Source organism: Phyllobates terribilis, unplaced genomic scaffold (assembly GCF_046119375.1).
Source record: "Phyllobates terribilis strain yellow unplaced genomic scaffold, ASM4611937v1 Scaffold_3__8_contigs__length_932513732, whole genome shotgun sequence".
Classification (NCBI taxonomy): domain Eukaryota; kingdom Metazoa; phylum Chordata; class Amphibia; order Anura; family Dendrobatidae; genus Phyllobates; species Phyllobates terribilis.
In genome coordinates this window covers 484,748,978-484,773,357 of record NW_027362763.1, presented here as the reverse complement: position 1 = coordinate 484,773,357, position 24,380 = coordinate 484,748,978, and the positions used below count along the sequence as shown (strand labels likewise).

General features: G+C 47.9%; 1 protein-coding gene across 1 annotated transcript in view; it reads left to right on the top strand.

Moving 5' to 3' along the window:
* The window catches only part of LOC141258195 (G-protein coupled receptor family C group 6 member A-like), a 61,863-nt gene that overhangs the window by 24,438 nt on the left and 13,045 nt on the right, over positions 1 to 24,380 (top strand). Inside the window, exon 2 of the mRNA XM_073673191.1 lies at positions 10,454 to 10,757. Within this exon, the coding sequence (XP_073529292.1) occupies positions 10,454 to 10,757 (304 nt within the window). The remainder of the gene's footprint in view (positions 1 to 10,453; positions 10,758 to 24,380) is intronic.

Genomic DNA, 24,380 nt, shown 5'->3' with positions numbered 1-24,380 from the left:
ATCCTCTCCAGCTGAGTCCAACAAACTAAGGGGTATATCACTAGTGAATCCCACCTTATAATTTGAAAAGCACTGCACGATACAGTAATAATGCTCCCCCTGGTGCCCCACACAGTAATTTGGTGCCCCTACATAGTATTAGTGCCCCTCTTTGTGCCTTCATATTGTAATAATGACCCTGTTGTGCTTCTACATACTGAACAATGCCTCCATAAAGTACCGGTGCTTCTTGTGTGCCATCATACAATAATCGTACCTCTATTGTGCTATATTACTCCATGAAGGACACAAAGGATGGCACTATTACTATATGAAATTATCCTCTGTGATTCTGCAAGTTAATATTGCCCCCATAGCGACTCCATATAGGAGGTGTGTCCTCCGTGCACCCACACAGTAGTAACCATCATCCTCACTGTAAACATGTTGATGGCAACATTGTGCTTTTCTTCAGCAGGGACAGGGAAGCTGGTCAGAGCTGAAGGGAAGATGGATGGAGCTAAATACAGTGCAATCCTGGAGGAAAACCTATTAGAGGTTGCAAACGACTTGAGACTGAGACATAGGTTCACAATCCAGAAGAACAAAGATCCTAAACATACTGCCAGAGCTATAATGGAATGGTTTATATCAAAGCATATTCAAGTGTTTGAATGGTCCAGTCAAAGTCCAGACCTAAATGCCATTGAGAATTTGTGGCAAGACTTGGAAATTGCTGTTCACAGATGCTCTCCATCCAATCTCACTGAGCTAGAGCTAGTTTGCAAAGAAAAATTAGCAAAAATGTCAGCCTCTAGATGTGCAAAGCTGGTAGAGACATACCCCAAAAGACTTGGGACTTGCAGCAGTAATTGCAGAGAAAGGTGGATCTGCAAAGTATTGACTCTGGGTCTGAATACAAATGCACGTCACAATTTTCAGGTGTATATTTCTAAAATAATTTAAAAACCATGCATCATTTCCTTTACACTTCACAAATACTTGCTACTTTGTGTTGGTATATCACATAAAATCCCAATCAAATAAACTTAAAGAAGTACTCTCATCAAAGTTTTTATCCTCTTAATATATTTCAATCATAATATTAAATAGCACTGTGTACTTACAATCGCTCATTTTGGCTTTCTCCCCATATCATTCTTCTGTTTTCTCTGCTCTATGTACAAACGGGAAGTCTCTTGTCCCTGCATAAATCATTCCCCTCTTCAAATCCTGACTCAGTTGCTACCTCCTCTTCCTGCCAGGCACTTTCGCAGTAACTTGTGCAGAGAAAATTTACCTCCTGTTTCTACATAGAGCTTAGAAGAAGTGATGGGTGGACCCCTGGATATTCGGGTCCGGCAGGTTTGGCCGTACATCTATTAAAAGTTTGGGTACCAAAACAGTACCCGACCCCGAACCCAGACCTAATTCATATGAATGGGGGGCCCGAACATCAATGGTTTCCCATGCTGTTATCTGCGTGACAGCGTGGGAAACAGGGTCTCTGATTGGTGGTAACATAGCCAGTCAGAGAGCTGCGGGATCACGTTGTCAGATGTCAGCGTGATCTCGCAGTTGTGACAGTGACCAGCGGTAAAAAGCTTACCGCGAGTCACAGGCATTAGCTAATAAGACTACTATTACTCCTATCAGTCTATGCTTGCTGTCACTGATAACAGCGAGAGCAGGCACCGCTGATGGGAGTAGTCATCAGCCGGTGCCTGTGCTCAAAGTAAAAAAAAAAAGTTACAATAAATCAATATATATTGAAATAAAATAAAAACACAGCTATACTCGCCTAAACCTAATCCCTCAGAAGATGTGACTGTTCTACTCGGCAGCCGGCTACACAGTCACAGGAGCGTAATCGCTCCTGCAGTGTATAGCGTTGAGCTACCGTGACAGAGTTCACGTTCAAGTGTATGGAGAGCAAGGCTACGCTCACTTTCTCAGGGTATGTATAACTCATACATACCCTCTGGTCCAGAAACCTGTGAATCCTCGAAGCGCACAGTGCGTGCGCTGGGGGAACTCATAAGACTGCAGTCACATAGAATGACTGCAGACTTATCAGTTTTGACCAAACAACCCTTTTAAAATGTCCCTTAAAGTTTCCCATGAGGTTTACGGGCTTCATAGCTACCGGGAGACCAGTGGGTTTTGAACTCTGGTGAAAGATTACCTGAGTTCAAGCCACCAGTTCTCACGATAGCTCTAGTGCTGGACTGTTGAATGGCGGAGTGCCAAGTGCTGCACAGGCACTGGCTGCTGAGTGCAGAGGGAGCAGCAGAGGGAAATTACTAGCCAGGGAAAGGGTCCATTAGACCAAAATGTTTCCTTGCTATTAATAACAGCTCACAGCTGTTTGATTAGCGTTTACTGTCTAGTTTACAGGGGGACCCCATAAAAAAAATGATGTACGGTCCCCCTATGAGTTGTAACCTGCAAAGACTTATCAGACAGCTGCAGGCTGATATTAATAGCCTAGGAAGGGGCCATTAGGCCCAAATGTTCTCTGGCTATTAATAACAGCTCACAGTTGTTTGATTAATGTTTACTGGCTATTTTACAGGGGGACCCCATAAAAAATTGATGTAGGGTCACCCTATAAAATCTAACCAGCAAAGGTTAACCAGACAGCTGTGGGCCAATATTAACAGCCAGGGATGGGGCCATGGATACTAGCCCCCTTCAAGGCTAATAACATCAGCCCTCAGAAAGAAATGATGCATCAATAAGATGGGCCAGATCTGGCACTTAGCTTCGCTCTTCCCATTTGCCCTGGTGAGGTGGCAAGTGGGGTAATAGGGTTGGGGTTCATGTTAGCTTTGTATTGGCAGTTGACATGAAGCCCAGGTTAGTAACCACACAGTAAAAGTTGGAAAATAATGACATGGCAGGTAAAAAATCCTTTATTTGAAATACAGTCCACACAGTTATACTGAACATGTAAGCCATTATTCCCTGTAAAAAAAATAGAATATAAAAAAGATAATTTATAGTCATCTAATACCTAATCCCAGAAGCCATTGTCACCTGTAAAAAAAATAATAATAAAAAACAACCATATCCCTCACCTGTCCAATGTGATGTGTAACGGGTCTGGTAGGCGGAACCTCTGAGCTACTATACAAGGGGGCGGTCCTTGTAAGGGAGCGGGTGGCGACCAGGGAAGACGGGCAGGCAGTCACAGCAGGTGACCGGGACAGTCTCTGGGTGAACGGGCAGGAGGTCACAGCAAGTGACCGGGACAGTCTCTGGGTATAGGGTAGGTACGACCTGTGACGGCTGAGCCTCCAGGTAGGCTAGCAGGCGGATGACAGATGAGTGCTCCCAGGTGAGCAGGCGAGAGTCTCTGGAAAAGCAGGTGGTCACAGCACGTGACGGCAGAGCCTCCAGGTAGGCAAGCAGGCAGATAGCGGAGGAGCGCTCCCAGGTGAGCGGGCAAGAGTCTCTGGAATAGCAGGTGGTCACAGCACGTGACGGCGGAGCCTCCAGGTAGGCAAGCAGGCAGGTAGCGGAGGAGCGCTCCCAGGTGAGCGGGCAAGAGTCTCTGGAATAGCAGGTGGTCACAGCACGTGACGGTGGAGCCTCCAGGTCGGCTAGCAGGCAGGTAGCAGAGGAGCGCTCCCAGGTGAGCGGGCAAGCTGGTCCATAGACAGACTGACAGGAGTAGGAAGGCAGACCGTCGGACCTCAGGCTAGCAAGCAGGTAGCAGGAATATCAGGCAGGAAACAGACAGCAAACTGGCAGGACTCTGGCAGGAATCAGGCAGGTAACTGGCAGGTAACTGGCAACGGGACCTGAGGGCTGAAGCAGAGTAGTGAACAGTGCAACAACATTGCTCGGGCACCTCCATTTTGGAGGAGGTGCCTTATATATGGTGAAGTCCTCCGGCCATTGGCCGGGGACTCCTTAGGACGGCGCGCGCGGCCCCTTTAAGAGGGAGGGAGCGCGCGCGCGCCCTAAGCACAGTGGCCGGGAAGGAGCGCGCGCTGGCAGCAGAGCGGGAGGAGGACGCCGGGCTCAGAGCAGAGAGGTGAGGGGAACAGCATCCCTGCCTAGCAGAGGGCAGGGACGCCGACGCTACAGTACCCCCCCCCTTTAGGCCCCCCCTTTTTTAGGCCAGACAGAAATTTAGCAAGGATGAGAGGGGCATGGATGTTCTCCCGGGGCTCCCACGTTCTCTCTTCAGGACCAAACCCCTTCCAATCTACTAGAAAAAAGGTCTTCCCTCTTACCCTTTTGGTGGCCAGAATGTTCTCTACCTCAAATTCGTTTTCAGCGGAAACCGGAGCAGGAGGCGTACCTGTAGACTTGGAAAAAGAGTTAAGTACCACGGGTTTGAGGAGAGATACATGGAAGGAGTTAGGGATCCGCAAGTTGGCCGGGAGTTTCAATTTATAGGCCACCGGGTTGATCTGACTGATGACCTCCAGAGGACCGATGAACCGAGGCCCTAACTTATAGGAAGGAATCTTGAGCCGGACATACTTGGACGAGAGCCAGACCTTATCCCCTGGACGGAATTGAGGAGGATCCAGACGTTTTTTGTCAGCATGTCTTTTCATACGCTCGGATGACAGAAGGAGTGCGGACCGGGTACTCTCCCATATGGAGGAAAATTTGTTAACAAGAGATTCCGCAGCCGGATTGTCCACCGAGGTGGAGACGGGAAACGGGATCCGAGGATGCTGACCGAAGACTACAAAAAACGGGGATTTGGAGGAGGATTCGCTCTCGTGATTGTTGTACGAGAATTCGGCCCATGGCAGGAGATCCACCCAGTCAGAATGGTGGGCATTAACGAAGTGCCGGAGGTAACTGGTCAGGATCTGATTGATCCGCTCCACTTGACCATTAGACTGTGGGTGGTAAGCGGAGGAGAAGTCCAGGGTGACGTCTAGCAATTTACAAGTGGCTCTCCAGAAGCGAGAGGTGAACTGGACCCCTCGATCGGACACGATGTGGAGAGGAAGACCATGGAGACAGAAAATATGATGAATAAAGTCCTTAGCCAACTCAGATGCAGATGGAAGACCCGGCAGGGGAATGAAGTGAGCCATCTTAGAGAAGCGGTCCGCGACCACCCAAATGACCGTACAACCAGCAGAGACAGGGAGATCCGTTATAAGGTCCATGGCTATATGCTACCACGGGGCAGCAGGTACGGGAAGAGGCAGAAGGCAGCCGGCTGGCAGATGTCTAGGAACCTTGTTGTGAGCGCAGGATGCACAGGCCGAGACAAAGTCTATTACCTCCTTGCGAAGGGTCGGCCACCAGTAATGCCGGGTAATAAGCTGGAGGGTCTTCTTTGGTCCAGCATGGCCGGCTAGCTTAGACGAATGTCCCCAGTGCAGAACCTTCTCACGATTAGGTACTGTCACGAATGTCTTACCGGTTGGAAGACGATTCAGATCCACGGGGGCCACCTGCATTACCTTGGCGGGGTCGATGATGTGCTTTGGCTCCTCCTCAAGATCGGAGGACAGAAAGGATCGGGACAAGGCATCGACTTTGATATTTTTGCCTGCCGGACGGAAATGAAGAATGAAATCAAAGCGGGCGAAGAACAAGGACCACCGGGTGAGCGCTGAGATAGGGGCAGTCCGGGAAGAGAAGTGCAGAATGAAGAGGCGGTAGTAGTTGGCGAAGCCCAGGAACCGCTAAATAGCCTTCAACCCCTCCGGTCGGGGCCACTTCAGGATGGCAGAAAGTTTCTCAGGATCCATTCGTAGGCCGGTCTGGGAGATGACGTAGCCCAGAAATGGAAGCGAGGTCTGCTCAAAGAAGCACTTCTCAAATTTTGCGTACAGGTGGTTCTGCCTGAGCCTGAGCAGGACTTGACGAATGTCCCTCCGGTGTGTGGGAAGATCCGGAGAGAAGATCAAGTTGTCGTCCAGGTACACCACCACGCAGGAGTACAGAAGGTCACGGAAGATGTCATTGACCAACTCTTGAAAGACGGCGGGAGCATTACAGAGGCCAAAGGGCATTACAAGGTATTCATAGTGGCCGTCCCGGGTGTTGAATGCCGTCTTCCATTCATCCCCCCGACAGATACGGACCAGGTTATACGCCCCACGGAGATCCAGCTTGGTGAAGATTCTGGCACCCCTCAGACGGTCAAATAATTCAGGAATGAGCGGAAGGGGGTATTTATTCTTCACCGTGATCCGGTTAAGACCTCTATAGTCAATACAGGGACCATCCTTTTTTTTAATGAAGAAGAAGCCTGCTCCCGCCGTGGAGGTAGATTTCCGGATAAATCCCCGGGCCAGATTTTCCTCTATATATTCAGACATGGCCCGGGTCTCAGCAGCGGACAACGGGTAAATACGCCCACGGGGTGGAGTAGCGCCGGGTACCAGGTCGATTGGGCAATCGTATGGTCTATGAGGGGGTAATGTCTCTGCTTCTTTCTTGTTGAAAACATCAGCATAAGACCAATAAGGGACCGGTAGGCCGGGTAGATTGGCTGGAGAAGGAGAGGGACGAGCAGGATGAACAGGAACTAAACAAGTCTTATGGCAGTCCTGCCCCCAGCGTAGGACTTCTCCGGTCTGCCAATTCAGCACGGGTGCATGTCTCTGGAGCCAAGGTAGGCCTAACAAAAGGGCGTGAGAGAGTCCAGGTAGAACATGGAAGAAGATGCTCTCAGAGTGCAGCATTCCCACCTGCAGAGTTATGGGTTAGGTGATGAGTTGGATGGTTTGCGGTAAGAGGCCCCCATCCACGGACGCGACAGATAAGGGTTCAGCCAGAGGTTTAGTGGGAATGCGGTATTTCTCTACCAGGGACTGAGAAATGAGATTTCCGGCAGCTCCAGAATCAAGTTGAGCTAGTTCAAAGTAACAGTTCTCCCCGCAGATGATAGAGACCGACAGCATCAGAGATGGAGAGGGTTTACTCTTGTCTAGGACGACCTCTCTGAGCGATCCTAGACACAGGCGTTTCCCGGCCTCTCTGGGCAGGAACGGATCCGGTGCTCCTTACTGCCACAGTAGAAACAGCTCCCCTCGGCACGGCGTGACTCTTGACGGGTTTTGACCATCTTGGTCTGGTCGACCTGCATGGGCTCTGGCGATTGCGCCCGGGGAGTTACAGATGAAGAGACGGGTCTCTGGAAAGTAGGAGCAAGGCGGGGAAACTTCCTCTCACGGGTGACCTCTTTGGTACACTCCTGGAACCGGATGTCAATCCGGGTGGCAAGTGTCACAAAGTCATCCAGGGTGGTTGGAATGTCCCGACCGGCAAGTTCATCTTTAATCCGGCCGGATAGGCCCTCCCAGAAGACGGACACCAGGGCCTCGTTATCCCAGGCAAGCTCGGAAGCAAGGGTACGGAACCGTATAGCATATTGGCCCACAGTGAGACTCCCTTGGCGGAGGCGTAGCAGAGAGGAGGCAGAAGAGGTCTTTCGTCCTGGTTCGTCGAAGACTTTCCGGAAAGCCGTGAGAAAGGCTGGCAAGTTGGACACCAGGGGGTCTCCTCTCTCCCATAGAGGATTTAGCCAGGCCAGTGCCTCCCCAGTGAGATAGGACATGATGAAGGCCACCTTGGCCCGGTTGGTGGTGAACTGGTGTGCCAAAAGTTTGAAGTGCAGGGTGCACTGGTTAATGAAGCCCCGTGCCAGGCCGGGGTCTCCACCAAAACGAGGCGGGGCGGAAAGGCGGGGACCGGGAAGGGATGCCATGGTATTGATGGGCAGCAATGCTGCCGGGGTAGTAGTTGTGCGAGTGGAAGCAGCTCCCGATGAGGCAGTCAGTGTGTCCAGGCGGGAGTTAACACTAAGCAGGTGACTCAGGATGGACTCCTGTTGGGACCTCTGACGGGATAGTTCATGGCATAGGTCCGAGAGTGAGGGAGCTTGGGTGCCACCGGTTTCCATGGCCCGAGCAAACTGTAACGGGACCGGGAGGTGGAACCTCTGAGCTGCAATACAAAGGGGAAGTCCTTGTAAGGAAGCGTGTGACTCCCAGGGAAGGCAAGCAGGTAGCCACAGCAAGTGACGGGGACAGTCTCTGGGTAAGCAGGCAGGTGGTCACGGCAAGTGATGGGGACAGTCTCTGGGTAGACAGGCAGGTGGTCACGGCAAGTGACGGGTACAGTCTCTGGGTAGACAGGCAGGTGGTCACGGCAAGTGACGGGGACAGTCTCCGGGTAGACAGGCAGGAGGTCACGGCAAGTGACAGCAGGATCTCCAGGCAGGCTGGCAGAAAGCAAGCAGGTGCTCCCAGGAGAGCGGGCAGACAGACGAGGCGGATAACTGACAGGTAACTGGCGGGCGCTCCCAGGTGAGTGGGCTGACTGAGACAGCAGGTAACAGGCAGGTAACTGGTGGACGCTCCCAGGTGAGCGGTCTGACAGACGAGGCAGGTGACAGGTAGGTAACTGGTGGACGCTCCCAGGTGAGCGGTCTGACAGACAAGGCAGGTGACAGGCAGGTAACTGGTGAACGCTCCCAGGTGAGCGGTCTGACAGTCAAGGCAGGTAACAGGCAGGTAACTGGTGGACGCTCCCAGGTGAGCGGACAGATAGCCAAGGCAGGTAACAGGCAGGTAACTGGCGGATAACAGGCTGGCAGGCAGGACGAGAAGTCAGGCTAGCAGCGGGACCTGAGGGCTGAAGCACAGGAAGACACAGTGCAAACAACTTTGCTCGGGCACCTCCATTTTGGAGGAGGTGCCTTATATATGGGAGATACTCCGGCAATTGGCCGGGGACTCCTTAGGACGGCGCGCGCGGCCCCTTTAAGAGAGAGGGAGCACGCGCACGCGCCCTAAGCACAGTGCCTGGGAAGCAGCGCGTGCTGCCAGCAGCGCGGGAGGAGGATGCCGAGCACGGAGCAGAGAGGTGAGGGGAACGGCGTCTCTGCCTAGCAGGGGGCAGAGACGCCGATGCTACACAGGCTACACACTGACAGAGGCAGTGTGTAGGGCTGAGCTGCAGTGAGAGAGTTCACAGGAGTTCATCACCTGATAGGGGTTTATCAGCTGATGAACTCCTGTAACCTCACTCCGGTGACCTCACTTATGGCACTGCTGCTGTTAGAGAACTTTCTCACACAGGCAGTGGTGCCATAAGTGAGATCACCAGAGCTCATCAGCTAATGAACTCCTGTGAACTCTCTCATGGCAGCTCAGCACTATACACTGCAGGAGCAATTACGCTCCTGTCAGTGTGTAGCCGGCTTCCAGGTAGAACAGTCACATCTGCTGATGTGACTGTTATACAAGTCAGATTGTCGTGGGATAGTTTGGATTACATGGATTACGGCGGATAAGTGAGTATTATGGTGGTTTACTTTTTTAATTTTTTTACAGGTGACATGGGTTTCAGGGGTTAAGGTGAGCATTATGGTGGGTTTTTTTATTACAGGGGACAAGGGCTTCAGGGATTAGGTGTATGTGAGAATTACTGTGTTTTTATTTTTTGTTTCAATATGTATTTATTTATTTTAACTTTTTTTTTTACTTTGAGCACAGGCATTGGCTGATGACTACTCCTATCAGCGGCGCCTACTCTCACTGTTATCATTGATCCTGCAGCGCTCTGACTGGCAGTAATGATATTACCACCAATCAGATCCCGTTTCCCACACTGTCACGCAGATGACAGTGAGGGTAACAGCCAAACCCAAACAGTTTAACAAAGAACGCTGATTGGCGTTGGAAATGCGTTGCTATGTGAATTTCCATGTACCTTATGACCTCATCAGATTTTAAAATGATGTAATAAAAAGTTGGAATTTTTTAATATAACTTTTTGAAGCTGGAATTTTTAACTTTTTTTTTGCATTGATTGCATGTGTGACCACACGTTGTTCCTGGCTTCGACACGCTGAAATCCGTGGAAGGTGAGCTGACTTCCATTTGTTCTCTATTGCTGAATCCAAACAGTAACACGGACTTTCTGAGGAAATCTGTGTTCGGGATCCATGTCTGAACACTAGGTGTTTGGTACGGACCCCGAACGTTACTGTTCGGGTTCGCTCATCTCTACTGAAGGATTCAGCTAGTCAGTTTTTAATCACGTGATGTCATAGACCTAATGGAAAACAGAATAATTAACTGGGCAGAAGGGCAAAATCAGCAATTGTAAGTACACAGTGCTATATAATATGATGACTACAATATAATGAGAGGATAAAAATTTGGATGGAAGTGTTTCTGGGCATGATGTGAAAAAATGTTGAAAAGTAGTTCACAGGGCATGAATACTTTTTCAAGGCACTATGTGTATATATAGTAGAATAACTGACTTTATTGGGATGTTGTAACCATTACAGATTACGCTGTAAAAGGAAATGGGTCCATTAAAATCTACAGTACAGTATCTATGTACTCCCATTGTCAGTATCTCTCAAAGTAAGTTTGTTTCAATTGTAAGCCACATCTTCTACACTTTTCTTGGTCATACAATGATCACATAAAATTAAGTTTTTAATGTATTTTTGTTATTTTTACAGATTTGAGATGCAAGAATTCTTACAATTACTTTCCATGGCTCACGCTATAGAGATGGTAAACAATGTATCACTCATACCTGGAATAAAACTTGGATATGAAATTTATGACACTTGTTCGGAATCCACATTGGCCATGTCGGCAGCATTACGTTTCCTATCTACATACAACACTTCAGGGGAGCAGCTGGCATTTAAATGTAATTACTCCGATTATATACCCAAGGTAAAAGCCGTCATTGGAGATAGCTATTCGGAAGTTTCAATTGCAGTTGCAAGGTTGCTGAATACTCAACTTATCCCACAGGTAACGATTTGACCATTATGTCTTATGTTTGAGATTTTTCTATGGATTTGATAGTGAACATGCTGAGTCAAACCTAATAGCTACCAAACTGCTAGTTTTGACTGTTTTGCCTCTACAGCTTTTTTCACACCTTCTTCCATTACATGGGGCTTTACTGTTTCTCTTTTAGCATTGGCTTCCCTCGCCACTTGAAGCCTTTCATTCTTTCACCAGTCTCTTATTGTAGACTTCTTTCTAGAGATTCAGATAGTCTCAAAAATCCATTTCTCTATTACTGCAGATCTACCCTGCTTCCAAATTATGGGCCGCCCAGTCTTCAACACTGTAGTATCCAACCTTGTTCTGTGTTACCATGGGGTGGCGCACCCTCCCTTCACCACTTATAGTTTACAGTTCCTACCAACTGGCATAGACTTAAAATTAGTTTGGGGCCATTATAACCTTATGGAAAGTGGTAATGGAAAGTAATATTGTTAAAATATTACCCAAATGGTACTGTCACACAGCACTTGCATAATTATAGCTCTGAAGCAAACAATAATAGACCCATTAAACCTCCAAATAGCATCATTACCAAAGCCTGTAAATTTGTAACAAGAAACTATAGGAGCAGATTTCCTTTTTGTTCATTATATAAGTGTACATTAATATGTTGCAAATTTGCTGAAGCAACTTCTTAGACTAAAAAAGGTTGCACTAAATGGTGTATTTTCAGCATTTGCATTTATTTCTTCAATGCTAATTTAGATTAAAGAGAATCTATCAACAGGATCAAACCACCTAAGCCGTTTATATGGGCATGGAGTTCATAGAAAGTTGAATAAAATGATACATTAATATCCAGTGTCTTATTCCAGAGAAATCAACATTTTTCCTAAGTGTAAACAAGCTGCTAAGATCTATGGGCCGGACACTGATCTGCATGAGAATCTGCCTGCAGAGCTTAGTATAAATTAAAGTGGGCGTTGCCAGTGTGTGACATGTAATCACTGCTCTCTGCTCTTATAATCTGCTCTGAGATTAAAACAAATATAGTACAGCAAAGGTAATTTGCACAATTTGCAGCTGCAGTTGTCCTCTAATATTGTTTCAGCTTCCATCTCACAGGCAGCCAGTGTGAGGGAGAAACAGTACAGCAGAGCTGACAACACTGTGAGAAGACAACTGCATATGCAAATGTGCTTATAATGAGGAAAGGTTTACTTCTGTTGTGCCCTGTTAGTTATGTTTTACTGTGTTAACTCTGCTGTACTGTTAGTTCTGATCTCACTGCAGATCTGAGTGTGATTAACAGCAAAGTGTCAGTCAGTGCTTGTTGTAGCGCCGGCATCCCTTCACGATTCCCATCCTCCTCTCCCCTCGCAGGGACGCCGACTCACTCACCGCCCCAGTACGCAGCCCCCGCTTCCTCCTGCTGCTGCAGTTAGCCGGGGTCTCCTCACATCTGGCAGATCCCTGGGCACTGTGCTTAGGGCACGGGTGCGCAATCTCGGTCTCTTAAAAAGACATTGTGTATTTTCTTAAAGCGTCCCCAGCCAATAGCTAGGAGACACTTATTATTTAAGGCACCTCCACCTGTTGGGAGGTGAATGAGCAGTGTGCAAGTCTGCACGCTTGATAGTTCTCAGGTTCCAAGTGCTTGTATCCCAGTATACCTGCCCTGTTTACTTGCACTTTCCATGCTTGCCTGTATTCCAGTTGTTTCTTTCAGTGTACCTGACGTGTCTACCAGCACCTGCCGTGCCAGTCTGTATACCAGCCGAGTCCGCCAGCATCAGCTGTGACAATCTGTATACTAGCCGTATCTACCAGAACCTGCCATGCCTGTCTGTATACCAGCAATCTCCGCCAGCACCTGCAGCACCAGTCTGTATACCAGCCATTCCTGGCAGCATCTGCCATATCATAGAATCATAGAATCATAGAATGGAAGAGTTGGAAGGGACCTCCTGGGTCATCTGGTCCAACCCCCTGCTCAAAGCAGGATTCACTAGATCATCTCAGACAGATGTCTGTCCAGCCTCTGTTTGAAGACGTCCATTGAAGGGGAACTCACCACCTCTCGTGGCAGCCTGTTCCACTCATTAATCACCCTAACTGTCAAAAAGTTTTTTCTAATATCTAATCTGTGTCTCCTCCCATTTAGTTTCATCCCATTGCTTCTAGTCTTTCCCTGTGCAAATGAGAATAAAGATGATCCTTCTACAATGTGACAGCCCTTGACATATTTGTAGACAGCTATTAAGTCTCCTCTCAGTCTTCTTTTTTGCAAGCTAAACATTCCCAAATCCTGCAACCGTTCCTCATAGGACATGGTTTGCAGACCAGTCACCATTCTGGTCGCTCTTCTCTGAACTTGTTCCAGTTTGTCTATGTCTTTTTTAAAATGTGGTGCCCAAAACTGTACACAGTATTCCAGATGAGGTCTGACCAAAGAGGAGTAAGACCGATAATGACTTCACGTGATCTAGACTGTATGCTTCCTGTTTTCCTGTTTACTAGCTGTCCCTGCCTTTGCCTGCCGTGTCACCCATTCCTGGCCATGCCAGCTTCCTACCCCTTTGGGGGTTAGCTGACGTGTGTCCGAGGTCTGTCCCGGAATAGCACCTGGTGTCCATCTGGAGCCAAGTCTATCCACACCATCAGGGGCTCTAGTGAAGAGTCAGGTGTTCGCCTAGTTACATCCCTCTAGGCTCTCCTTGGTCCAGGGCACAGAGGTTCCACTACCACATACGTTACACTTGTCTTACACTGGTAACGCCCCCTTCATTTAAAATAAGCTCTATAGGCAGATTCTCATGCAGATCAGTATTCAGCCCATAGATCTTAATTTATTTTCATATAAGAAAAATGTGGATTTCATTTTATTCAGCTTTCCATGACCTGCATGCACATATAGATGGCTTAGGATAGATTCCCTTTAATGGAAACTTCACAGAATTTTCTGCTACATATTTGGCACATGTTAATACTCCCTAATTAGGACCAGCCTAGAGATATTTCATTTTCTGCCATCCTCCTATGCACTACTAAATGTTCGTGATTGCTACATTTTAAAAAAAAAAAAAAGGTTTATGCTGATCTGTTCCTGCCTGGGAAACACTTTGGCACAGTATAAATCTTCCTTAAAAGGATTTGACCACAAACATTTATCGCCTATTAACAGAATAAGTGAAAAATGCAATGATTTGGAAATCTCTTATAGCCATATTTTATTTACAAAAAAACATAGAGTAAAATAAGAAGGTGAAAGTTAAACATTTTTCCTTTTCATTTGAAAAAAATAACTCATTTAGAAATTAAAATAACTCATTTAGAAATTGATGGCTCAAACAAAGTTAGGATCGGGCCATATCTATCATTGTGTTGCATGCCCTTTTTTTTACAACACTCTAATTATCTGTAAAGTAAGGAGACCAATTTCTGGAGTTTTAGGAGTTGAATATTATTGTCCCATTCTTGTCTGATGTGGAATTCTAGCTGGTCATTCCCGGTTCTCATTGAACGTCGGGCCTTCTCTTACCAGCATAAGCTCCAACTGCGCCACTATTGCCTTTGTCTCTGTCGCTGTATCATACTGCACACTCCTTGACTTCAAGCAGACTAATGGCACCGTCTCCCTCGTAACTCAGCTTCTTACATCACTGCTCCACCTTTTGCTTGGTGAGGTTCTCTTCGGCTCATCATCCCGTTTTGTCTACCCCTTCGCTCATTTTCCTGGATCACACCTCACTTGGCCGGCTTTCACTTTCCATTTTAATTAACTGAAGCAGCCACTCCCTGCTGTGGGCTGGCACTTCCAGTCATGACACTCCCTCCAATAGGTGTAACCTCTGGAGGGCTGGACTATTCTTCATGCCCTTTTGTACCTTCTACTCCCACGATGGGTAAGATCTTCTCATTGTTATGCGCCACTAACTTTCTGCATTATGCTCACGATACTCCACATAGCTCGAATATTCCCTGCATTACTCTGGTCTTCCGGCTGCAAGACTCGATCCTGTCGACTATGCCAAGCATAGCATAGCGCGGGGCAGTAGTTGTGGGCGAGGTACCCACCTCTTACACCCTGGCCCGTTATATGAAGGTGGGGATCCTGGCTGGGTGTATGAACTGTTACGCTCGCGCCCGGACTGACTGGCGTGAGCTTGATTAGTGATCCCACTGTACCATGAACCGAGGAGTGCCTGGAGGGGCGTAACTAAGTATCAACTCGGTCAGACCAAGGTCGCACGGCGGCTCAGTAGACTCCGTGAACCAGGGAGGAACCGAGCAGAGGGACCAGGTGCTACTCCAGGTCAGACCCCGGTCACAGCTGTTGACCCACACCGGGAAATGCAGGAACAGGCAGATTAGACTGGCATATTGACAGGTGGGCACTGGTAGGCACGGCTGGTATGCAGACAGTTGGATATTGACAGGCACAGCTGGTATGCAGGCTGGCGGGTACTGGCAGGTAGGAATGCAGGCAGGAGAGGGACCAGTACAGACTGGGACACAGGAACGGAGCCGCAGGTGCGGTGGACAGCAGAGCAGAGCGAAACCGCAGATGCGGTGAACAAGCAGAGCAGGACCGCCGGAGTGGTGAGCAAATAGAGCAGGGCGAAACCGCAGATGCGGTGAACAAGCAGAGCAGAGCAAAACCGCAGGTGTGGTGAATAAACAGAGCGGAGCAAAACCGCAGGTGCGGTGAACAAGCCGAGCGGAGCAAAACCGCAGGTGCGGTGAACAAGCAGAGCGGAGCAAAACCGCAGGTGCGGTGAACAAGTAGAGCGGAGCAAAACGGCCAGAGCGGTGAACAAGCAGAGCAGAACCGCCGGAGTGGTGAGCAAACAGAGCAGGGCGAAACCGTAGATGCGGTGAGCAAGCAGAGCGGAGCAAAACCGCAGGTGCAGCGAACTAGCACAACGGAGCAAAACCGCCGGAGCAGTGAAGAAGCAGAGCGAAGTGGAACCGCTGATGCGGTGAAAAAGCAGAGCAGGGCGAAACCGCAGATGCGGTGAACAAGCAGAGCGGAGCGGAACCACAGGTGCGGTGAACAAGCAGAGCGGAGCAAAACCGCCGGATCGGTGAACAAGCAGAGCGGAGCGGAACTGCAGCTGCGGAGAACAAGCAGAGCGGAACTGCAGGTGCTGTGAACGAGCAGAGCGGAACCACGGGTGCGGTGAACAAGCAGAGCAGAACAGAGCAGAAGGTGCAGGCAGACAGGACAGGGCTCTGTTCACATGGAACAGACTGGAAAATACAGGAAGATGTTTAGAACACAGGAGGTAGATACGGAGGAAGGGAAAGGGGACAAGCAGAATCAGATACACACAAGGTACTTACAATGAAGTAGCGAATGGACACAAAACTCACAAACAGAAGTACAGAGACAACGAGTTGGAGTTAGGTGCCCCAAGGGTGGCGGAAACAGACTAGAAGTCAGAGATACAGGTAGCGGCCCTGGGTACTCGGCAACCAGGGTGGCGGAAACAGACTAGAAGTAACAGGTACAGGTAGAGGCCCTGGGTACTCAGCCCCCAGGGTGGCGGAAAGACTAGAGTCTGGACAGGACCTGGCAACTAACAGTTGCACGGAACACAGACTGTAAGAAAGTGTTGCTCAGGCACCTCCCACTGGGTGGAGGGGGTTTAAGTATCCAGTGACTCACAGCAATAGGCTGGGGACGAATTAGGACTGCGCACACTGTAGCTTTAAGAATCAGAAAGCAACAGCGCCGACGCCCTAAGCCAGCAGACAAGAGACATACAAACAGCAGGTACTGGAGCAAAAGTGTGCAGCCTGGCCTGAAAGGTAAGATTGCGGTCTTGCATGGTGGGAGATAGTAAGCCATGCAAGTACGCTGCCAGGGATGTTACAGTACCCCCCCTTTACACCCCCTCTTCTTCAAGCCAGCAAGGATTTCCTGCAGAGAATTTGGAGGCCGATCCTTCTCTTCAAGAAGATTACCTCTTCTGTCCACTAGAGGGAACGAAACTGGTCTCACCATCTTGGTGACTAGGATGCTTCCTCCCATCGAGCAATCCTCAGCAACAGAGGAAGTGGGTGAAGTACCAGGAACAGGACACAGGAAAGTCTCTCTCCACTTGTTAATATCGGGTAGTACCCCAAAGGATTCACGGGACAACCGGAGGTCCTCCACCAGGTTGGAGGGGTGCAGAGACTCGGGGTTAACCACCGCTTTGACATACACTTTGCCAAGCTTACTGGATGAAGTGGGCGAAGTACCAGGTACAGGGTGCAAAAAAGTCTCTCTCCATTTGTTATCAGATAGCACCCTGGAGGATTTAGGAGGCAACTGGAGGTCCTCTGCCTGGTTGGAGGGGTGCAGAGACTTGGAGGTAGCCACCTCCTTGACGGACTTATTGCCAGATTTGTTAGAGATGGAGGATCCTTGCTTAGGGATCAACTTTAGTCTGGTTTCAGAGATGATACGTCTGCGAGGCGGGGTGATGCCTAAAACCAGATCATTGATAGAATCGTCGAGACTGTGTGGGAACAATGCCTCCGCTTCCCTTCCTTCGGAGACTTCAGCGCGCAGAGAGTCAACGACTAGCAGATCTGGTGAAGAAGAAGAAGAAACTGCTGACTGTCCTGAAGATATGGGGACTGGACACCCCTTGCACCTCAGCAGTCCCCCAGGAAACACCATGCAGGATCTCCAGACCTGAGCGGGCACTAGATCTCTCGGCTCTGGACGACCTGTGGGTAAACCAGACAGCACCTGGAATGTGAACTTCTTCATGTGTAATGCTCCAATCTGGAGCTTAATTTATACAGACATATTTTGACTGTTTCTGAGTAGGGCTCGTCCTTCCGCAGACAATGCCCAAACTGGCTTCTGGAGTTGTCGGACGGGAATCAGACACCGACTCTTCAAGCCTTTAAGCCCGAAACTTCTGGTTAATCCGAGGCCTTCACTTGCCATGGAGACAGTCATGGTCATCAGTGGAGAGGAAACACTAATGCCAAGGGCAGCCTCTCCTACAGGCATAATGTTTTGGGATTCTCCAACCTTCGCTGGACAAAGACAGTCAGGGGATCCCAAACAACCGCAGCAGGACCGCAATCCGATTTTGTGACTGAGTTCTGGCCTCTGCTTTGCCTGACGAACATGGTCATCCTTCATGGATTCTGTGCGGACAGCTGCCTCTACAGGCCGGGGAACAGAAGGTCTTTGGGAGGACAGAACCTGGCGTGACGGTTTACCTCTACGCCTTGCACGTCTGGACTGCCTCTTGAGGTTGGGAAGGGAAGTATTCTGTAGAGCATTGTCATCCTGTGTGGATTCTGTGTGTGCAGCAATCTCTTCAGGCTGGAGAACTGGTAGGCTACCTACACACATCACCCATCGGGGCTGCTCCAGGATATTGGGAAGGGAAGCTTTAGCAGAAGCTTCAGGATTAGGGTGATCGAAAACCATTAGAAAGACCACCAGGAAGGCCTGCGGGTCAGAGACGATAGGATCCCATGCTTCCCATAGGGGGGTGATCCATTTTAAAGGCATCACCCGCTAGGTAGGACATCATGAATGCTACTTTAACCCGATCGGTAGGAAAATAGTGAGTATAGAATTTGAAATCCAGCATGCATTGCTCCACAAATGCACGACTTCGTTTTGGATCCCCATAGTACCGTGGCGGATCCGCAGGAACGAGTGCTGATAGATCCATTTGGGCTGGTGCGTAAATCGCCAGGGCCACAGCTTGTGAAATTTTTTTTCCTTAGTGCACGTATTCGCCAGACAGGGATTCAAATGTCTCAGAGCGAAGGGCCCTGGGGCTCAACGGGAACCATGGCCTGAGCAAACTGTTACGCTCGTGCCCGGACTGACTGGCGTGAGCTTGATTAGTAATCCCACTGTACAATGAACCGAGGAGTGCCTGGAGTGGCATAACTAAGTATCAACTCGATCCGACCTTTGCGGCTCAGTCGACTCCGTGAACCAGGGAGGAACCGAGCAGAGGGACCAGGTGCTACTCCAGGTCAGACCCCGGTCACAGCTGTTGACCCACACCGGGAAATGCAGGAACAGGCAGATTAGACTGGCATATTGACAGGTGGGCACTGGTAGGCACGGCTGGTATGCAGACAGATGGATATTGACAGGCACAGCTGGTATGCAGGCAGGCGGGTCCTGGCAGGTAGGAACGCAGGCAGGATAGGGACCAGTACAGACTGGGACACAGGAACAGAGCCGCAGGTGCGGTGGACAGCAGAGCAGAGCGAAACCGCAGATGCGGTGAACAAGCAGAGTAGAACCGCCGGAGCGGTGAGCAAACAGAGCAGGGTGAATCCACAGATGCGGTGAACAAGCAGAGCGGAGCAAAACCGCCAGAGCGGTGAACAAGCAGAGCGGAGTGAAACCGCAGATGCGGTGAACAAGCAGAGCGGAGCAAAACCGCCGGTGCGGCGAACAAGCAGAGCGGAGCAAAACCGCAGGTGCGGTGAACAAGCTGAGCAGAGCAAAACCGCCAGAGCCGTGAACAAGCAGAGCAGAGCGGAACCGCAGGTGCGGTGAACAAGCAGAGCGGAGCAAAACCGCCGGATCGGTGAACAAGCAGAGCGGAGCGGAACCGCAGGTGCGGAGAACAAGCAGAACGGAACCGCAGGTGCGGTGAACGAACAGAGCTGAACCGCGGGTGCGGTGAACAAGCAGAGCAGAACAGAGCAGAAGGTGCAGGCAGACAGGACAGGGCTCTGTTCACATGGAAAAGACTGGAAAATACAGGAAGATGGTTAGAACACAGGAGGTAGATACGGAGGAAGGGAAAGGGGACAAGCAGAACCAGATACACACAAGGTACTTACAATCAAGTAGCGAGTGGACACAAAACTCACAAACAGAAGTACAGAGACAACGAGTTGGAGTTAGGTGCAGGTTCAGACACTGCAGGAAAAGGGAAGATTCAGACATAGAGACAAACAGGTAACGGGCTAGGACACTGTTCAGACAGGAACTGAACCGGGAACAAGATACAGGAACGAGCCTGGGTACTCGGCCCCCAGGGTGGTGGAAACAGACTAGAAGTAACAGGTACAGGTAGAGGCCCTGGGTACTCAGCCCCCAGGGTGGCGGAAAGACTAGAGTCAGGACAGGACCTGGCAACTAACAGTTGCACAGAACACAGACTGTAAGAAAGTGTTGCTCAGGCACCTCCCACTGGGTGGAGGGGGTTTAAGTATCCAGTGACTCACAGCAACAGGCTGGGGACGCATTCGGACTGCGCACACTGTAGCTTTAAGAATCAGAAAGCAACAGCGCCGACGCCCTAAGCCAGCAGACAAGAGACATACAAACAGCAGGTACTGGAGAAAAAGTGTGCAGCCTGGCCTGAAAGGTAAGATTGTGGTCTTGCATGGTGGGAGATGGTAAGCCATGCAAGCACGCTGCCAGGAATGTTACATGAACTTGTTAACGATGACTTTGGTTGTCCAGGACCAGATTTTGAGGACTTAAATGAGGGAGAGCACCAGTCGAAAATAAACTCTTTACTTAATGATAACTTTGTGGGAATTATATACAGTAGGTAGTGGGTACACATCTTTATGAACATTTCCTTTACATTAATCACACACAATCTCTATTCCTTCCTCTTTACTCACTTGTTTCACTATCTTCACTGTTTCACTCTACTTCAACACCACCCAGCTCAGTACTACTGTCCAGTTAGCAAGTGTCTTATTCTCAACCCGTGGTTCCGCATCTTCTTTCTCCTCTAGGGAACTATGTTGCCAGTATAGCCGGTACTTATCTCCTTCGCTACTGACACCTTTACGTACTCTGTCCCATCTGGGCCAATTACCTCTCTGAGGTGTATACTCTGGGCTGTACTGTTAGGCGTCCTCTCCCTGGACCTGTCTTTGATTGATCACTCTGTCTTTCAGTCACTTTTCTTTTTCGGTCTATTCCGGTTCACGCTATCATCTCGTACTCTCCTCACTTCAGAACATCGACGTCATGCAGCACCGCTTACTGTCCAGACCTTAGGTCTGTTTCTTACGCACACTGAGCTCTATTTGACTGCCTGACAGGAAACTGTCTGTCCCCTTACTTTAGCCCCTCCCACTTTGGGCTAGTCCCAACCGTTCACACTAACTTTCCCTACTGTTGGGTAGAACACAATACAATCACTATTAATGCACATCACAGTTCACATTAAACAACACAATAATATACATGTTCTTTAAAGGGGAACTTGGGTAGTATGTCAATCTCCTTAAATATCCACGTTAAGTTGATATTGTTGCTGACACACTTTTACAATAGTCTCTCTATGGAGTACTATTGAGGACACTGTACTGGAGTCACTGTGACTAGCCCTGCTATGAAGCACTGTGACTGACACACTGTAATGGTGGCACTGTGGCTGTCACAGCTATGGCACTTTGGCTAGCACTCTGATCTGTAGTATACAATAGTAGTTACATTTTCAGCAACTTAAAAAAGTTTTTCATTAAAGAAACAGAAACTGCTAATTTGGCCAGGAAAAGCTAAGTACTGCAAAGCATTTTTCCTTTCAGAGCCACTACAGGGGAAATGTCATATTACTCGGTACCTATTCAATTTAATAGGTGTTCACTATTGATGAGTGAGCATGCTCGTTTAATCCATTAACCGAGCGGGTGCTTTCCAAATATCTTCGGTGTGCTCGTATATTATGCTCAAATCAGTGCGTCTGCATGATTTATGGCTGTTAGACACCTTTCACACATGCAGAGATTGGCTGTTTGTTAGGAAATCCTCACATGTGTTGAAGCTGTCTAACATGCCGAATATATTCGGAAAGCATTCGAGCGTGCTCCATCAAAGGGTTAAACTAGCACTCTCACTCATCACTAGTGTTCATGTAATAAAAGGGCAGCTCAAATCTGTCAGAACAGGAGCTGTTTCCAAAGACTGGATCACTGTTCTGGCTCATAGAAGTGGATCCCATGAAGGCGACACCACTCTTTATAATATAATTTGACAATGCAGTCCTGCTGTAGGAAATCCTGAAACTACAAAATCTCAATAGATCTCTTCTAGATCGAAATTATAGCAGTCTACTCCAGGGTGTACATAGATGACAAGCATCCACACAGAAAACATTAACCCCTTTAGAGCCCATGACGTCTTAGTACGCACATTTGCGTACTGCCCGTTCAGTGAGGGCTGCTGCGCTGAGCCCTCACTGAACCGAGCACATGTCAGCTGATTCTTACAGCTGACATGTGCCCGCAACAGCCGCGGGTGGAATCGCGATCCACCCGCGGCTGTTAACCTGTTAAATGCCGCTGTCAATCTCCGACAGCGGCATTTAACGCGCGCTTCCTGGAAGCGCGTCCTAAGCCCCGCCCACCGGCGACCCCGTCACGTGATCGCGGGTCGCCGATGGGCGTGCATGACAACCCAGGGTCTGCAGCAGACGCTTGTGGTTGTCATGATCTGGTGGTCGGCGCTCATAGCACAGGACCATTTCTGCTGCATACAGGGGACCTGCTGGTCCCCTGTATGTAGCAGAGCCGATCAGACAACTGCTGCTTCTAGTCTCCTATGGAGACTATAGAAGCATGCAGTAAGTGAAAAAAAAAGTTTTTAAAAAAATTAAAAAAATATAAAAGTTTAAATCACCCCCCTTTTGCCCCATTCAAAATAAAATAATAAAAAATAAACCCCACATACACATATTTGGTATCGCCGCGTTCAGAATCGCCCGATCTATCAATATAAAAAAAAAATGAATCCGATCGGTAAACAGCATAACGAGAAAAAAATTCTAAACGCCAGAATTACGTTTTTTGGTCGCCGCAAAATTACAATAAAATGCAATAACGGGCGATTAAAACATCGGATCTACCCCAAAATATTATCAATAAAAACGTCAGCCCGGCGCGAAAAAAATAAGCCCTCACCCAGCCCCAGATCACGAAAAATGGAGACTCTACGGGTCTCGGAAAATGGCGCTATTTTTATTTCTTTTTTTTACCAAATTTTGGAATTTTTTTTCACCACTTAAATATAAAAGAACCTGTACATGTTTGGTGTCTATGAACTCGTAATGACCTGTAGAATAAGAATGGCAGGTCAGTTTTAGCATTCAGTGAACGTGGTAAAAAAAAAAAAAACAACTGTGGTATTGCACTTTTTTTGCAATTTTACCGCACTTGGAATTTTTTTCCTGTTTTCCCATACATGATATGGTAAAACTAGTAATGGCGTTGAAAAGTACAACTCGTCCCGCAAAAAATAAGCCCTCACATGGCCATATTGACCAAACAATAAAAACGCTATGGCTCTGGGAACAAGGAGAGCAAAAAACGAAAAAGAAAAAATGACAAAACCCAAGGTTGCGAAAGGGTTAAAATAGGTCCAATTCCATCATTTTTCAGGGCTTTGCCCCCAATGACAGAAAGGGGAGGTGTTTATTTTCCCTTCCAATTCATTTTCACGCCCACTGAGCCGATCCACTGCATCCTAACAATCTTAGTCCTCTGGAAAAAAAAAAACGTTTCCTGGGTTCTTGTCTTCCAATAACAAAGGGGTAATTACTAAACATATAAATAAAGCAGTTATGTGTCCAGGAAGAGCATATAGACCTATGAAAATGACACTTAACCAATGTATGTTCAAAAATACAAAGTTTATTAGAAAATATACAAACATAAAAAGTATGTTCAAAAGTGAACATCAACACAACCATTATATGTTAAAAAACTCATGGTGGAGGGATGAAGTAAGTATATGTAGCTGCATGATTTTAAAATCATATTGAGAAGATTGCTGTCATGTAAAATATATTCAAATAGCTGATATGTAAGAAAGTCTAGATCAAGTAAAAATTATTTGAATGTAACCTACCCAAGCAAATATGTACTAAGTGATATATGCCTGTGTGTAAACATGTTTATAAATTGGTGATTGTGCATACAAGTAGTAAGTATAGTCACAGTGTATAAAAGAGGTCAAAATAAGTGACAAGAAAATCTGCAGTTAAATATTATAATCACAAAGGCAAAGATATATTAAAGACAAGCAATACATCTACAAAATATAAAGGACATGCAGTATGTCAAAAACATGTTGTATAGTAAATTCCAAATAGATACATACCCTGCACCTAAAGTGGAAAACCCGACGCGTGTTTCGCCAATGGCTTTGACAAGGGACATCATAGTTCACATTATACAACATAATAATACACATGTTCTTAAAGGAAGAACATGGGCACTACGTCAAAGTCATTGGCAAAACGCGTGTCAGGTTTCCCACTCTGGGTACAGGGTATGTATCCACTTGGAGTTTACTATACAACATGTTTTTGACATGCTGCATGTCCTTTATATTTTCTAGATGTATTTCTTGTCTTTAATATATCTTTGTCTTTGTGATTATAATATTTAACTGCATACTTTCAGATTTTCTTGTCACTTAGTTTTGACCTCTTTTATACACTGTGACTGTACTTACTGCTGGCCTGTATACTTATCCATGTATGCACAATCACCAATATGTAAACACGCTTTCACACAGGCATATGTCACTTTATTGCTCACTTAGCACATATTTACTTGAGTGGGTTACATTCTAAATCTTAATTTACCGAGTCATTCAAATAATTTTTACTTGATCTAGACTTT